Source organism: Dichomitus squalens (genome assembly GCF_000275845.1).
Source record: "Dichomitus squalens LYAD-421 SS1 unplaced genomic scaffold DICSQscaffold_237, whole genome shotgun sequence".
NCBI lineage: Eukaryota > Fungi > Basidiomycota > Agaricomycetes > Polyporales > Polyporaceae > Dichomitus > Dichomitus squalens.
The window spans coordinates 23-3229 of NW_006767119.1; the positions used below are offsets into that span (position 1 = coordinate 23).

General features: G+C 54.3%; 1 protein-coding gene across 1 annotated transcript; it reads right to left on the bottom strand.

The window, feature by feature from the left end:
• Positions 1-2577: 2577 nt before the first annotated feature.
• On the bottom strand, positions 2578-3034 carry DICSQDRAFT_175888 (uncharacterized protein; the record flags this gene model as incomplete). The annotated part of the gene is made up of 2 exons (XM_007371747.1): positions 2578-2913; positions 2972-3034. 2 exons carry the CDS (start codon positions 3032-3034, stop codon positions 2578-2580), a joined length of 399 nt encoding a protein of 132 aa, XP_007371809.1.
• Positions 3035-3207: the final 173 nt, after the last annotated feature.

Here is a 3207-nt window from a genome sequence, read left to right on the forward strand (position 1 = left end):
AGAGAGGAGACCTAGAGAGGCCGCGATCCAGGCCCGTACCGCGTCGCGGCTCTCTTCTCGCTTCCGTAAAAATGCTACGCAGGTGCTGGCATGACCTTGAACCAGATATGAGAAAACACTTGGTCGACCACGCGAAAGGGAGGCCGCTTCTTGATTGTGTCTGCACTAGGCAAGTCGGATCCTAAGCCAATACGACCCGCTCGTTCGTCCTCCCGCGGAACCCTCAGAAACTCCGAAACTGCTCGAAGATCGGCATTGCTCTCCGCGTGTCTCATGAACGGCTCCATAAGATCTCCGTCGTTGGCCTGGTACCACACCTTGCATGCAAGCCATTGACGCTCGCACGCCCAACAGACGATGTCGCCTTCGAGCTGCGTGAGACAGCATCTGTCCCATGACCGGACTGAGCGTAGGGGGCAAGTCGAAGCCACCCTGCCAGACGAAGCACCAGACCGCATCATAGAAGAAGCTAGTTGAGGTGAGGTTGCCTGAAGGTACTTGGTGACTGTAATCGGCGCATGACGTCGGAATATGGGAGGATGGGGGGGTCCATGGACTGGCCGAAGTGACTTGTATTGAGGGTGGTCCCGCAGATAGCAAACGAGGAGAGTAGCTGGGCATGAGGTCACCACGGCATGGGTAGCCTTGTACAGCCTGAATGTTTCAATGGAAGCAAAGTGATTGACCGTCATTCAGCCTCGTACTCGTGTGAGGCGGTGGACTCACTTCGGGCATGTCAACGAGAGCCAGCTCTGGGCCGTAGGAAGTATGTTCACCGCAACGCTTTCGATGAGTCCTAGAGGTTGAGAAATAGGATGATACTGCGAGAGCTTGCTGGGTTTGACGCCCTCATTGATCATCGAGCGTGCCTGTTGCCAGTTGAACACAAGTCAGAAGGCAGCACTCGAAGTACCTTTGCGTGGCAACACACCTCTCCGAGGTTTCTTCTAGATCCCAGTCTTCGTCTTCATAAGACTCCGGTATCTGATGGGGGATTGTGAATCAGAGTATCTAGGCCGGTGAAGCAGGCGTCAGACCTTCTTCTCCGCAAATATGAACTGTCCGGCGACGGTCCTCTACGATATTGTGAAGATGTGCTAAACTCCTAAGCTATGCACACTGTCTCACCTGTATCCTCACGGATGACCTCAAAACTTTATGCCGTGACCCCTACCCTGAATGAAACGCTGACATGGAAGCGACGTCGTACAGGGAAGCCTTCGTCCTGGGCGGTGTGCGTCTGTGGGCTTCGGGACCGTACGCAAGACGTACCTCTTCCTTGTAAACTCTCACTCCCAATCCTGGAGCAGTGGCCTTCCCCGACTTGCGCAGATGCCGAGCTCGAGCGTTCGTACGATGAATGGGTTCTTTGGAACTCTATTCGCGCTGGATCAACCCAACTGAGAAGCGGATTGAACAGTAGGTGGACTCACGGGACCTAGTGCCACTACGTTGCACAGAAACCAAACAGTCTTCTCGTGAAAATGGTACATCCTCTCCCCTATGCGTGCGGCGAGCCTACACCGCAGAACGGTAAATGTTGAGTCTTGCTGCGAGACTTCAGAGTCGTCTGATCGAATGAGAACGCAGAGGTTGAGAGACGTTGTGAGGCAAATGTCCGTTGACACCACGATTGAACAAGGAGGGGTTTGGCCACAAGTTGGTGTTTGGGTTGAACCTCGGCAGGCTAGTGGCGGACATTCCGAAGGAGCCGGACCAAACCGCCAAGCGCCGTTCGCGAAGGGCAGCGTGAACGAGGAGCCCGTACGCACCACGCTAGTATAACCCCTCTCATGTAGTCCCTGTGCGCAATGTCTTCATCCCCTCTCCACAACAACCTTGTACAAGACCAACATCAGCCGCCAGTGCTACCAGACGCACAATGGGTGACCTAGTCGATATGGCCGGTTTCGGTGAAGTCGAGCAGGTGGCGCCGCAACTGCAGGAAACGTTTGACATCGTGAGTCCTGCTTCTCCTTGCCTGGGGATCCTTTTCTGGACCCCGCATGACGTCGCGCTGGGGCTGGTACTGACTATGTATGTAACAGGACACCTTTGTGACCATCGCGGAGAGCGTGGCATGCGTATGTGACCTGCACATGTTTCTGCGATGCTTCGCGGGGATCCGTCGTCGCTAGTATCAAGAGCGGGTCGGTCAACCCACGGTTCTGGACGGAGCCGCATGTGTTCTTGAACTCTCCGCATAGCAACGTATGTCCTCGGGTGCTGTTCACAGCGTGTCCTTGGCTTACCCTCGCCCATGTCATCGCGGTACTTGGGCATGCGTTCGAGAAACCAATGAGCACGGTGCACTTCTGGATGCCGTTCGTTCTGTACCATCTCTCAAATGTCCATTCAAGCCCTCATATTTCTGTGTTTGCCCCTCCCAGTGCGGTGCATGGTGCAAGTACACCAGATGCATCCGCGTTCCTGGTGGCCACCAAGTAAAAACACACTTGCTCATTGCGAGTTGTATACGCAGAGGGTCGTGACGAGGAGCGACTCAGTGCTGGTTGGATATCACTAGAGTAGGGTACAACACCATTGATGAACATCCCTATACACACAAGTGACCATTTATGCAGATAGTTGAGCCTTCAATGCACGAGCGGTCCCCCGCGTCATGCGCCCGCTGATGTTTCCTAGAATGGCAGTCGTTTTGGGATCAGTAGCCAGCTTTGCCCGCTTAACTGCATGCTCTGGCGCATCGGACACAGAGCTAGTCCCCATTATCAGGTCGATTATTGCACCTATATTGGACGCATCTTCCTGATCAGCTGGTTGCGCGACAGCGACATCTTCCTGCTTCCTCTTCCTGCCGCGCGCCTTGATGTTCTCCGTTCTCTTAGCCTCCGCCCTCAGCCACCCAACCGTTGGTGCCTTTGCGGGACGGCCGGGTTTGCCTGTCAATTGCTTTTATGTACAGAGCGCATCAGACAATGACTTTGAAAGATGAGAACATAGGGCGCACCCGAGGAATTCGACCACCCTTACGCTTCAACTTCGGATCGTATTGGTTGTTTTTATAAAGCATGAAGGATGCCGGTCCGATCACTGTACGGAAACCCAGGGTACGTGCATCCTGCGGTGTCTCCTGCATTGTTTGTCAAGAATGATGCAACATGATTAAACGGGGCAATCAAAGCGACTCACAGGTGTGCTGTGGTTCCACCCCATACCCCAGCTTGCAGGGCGTTTCGCACGAAT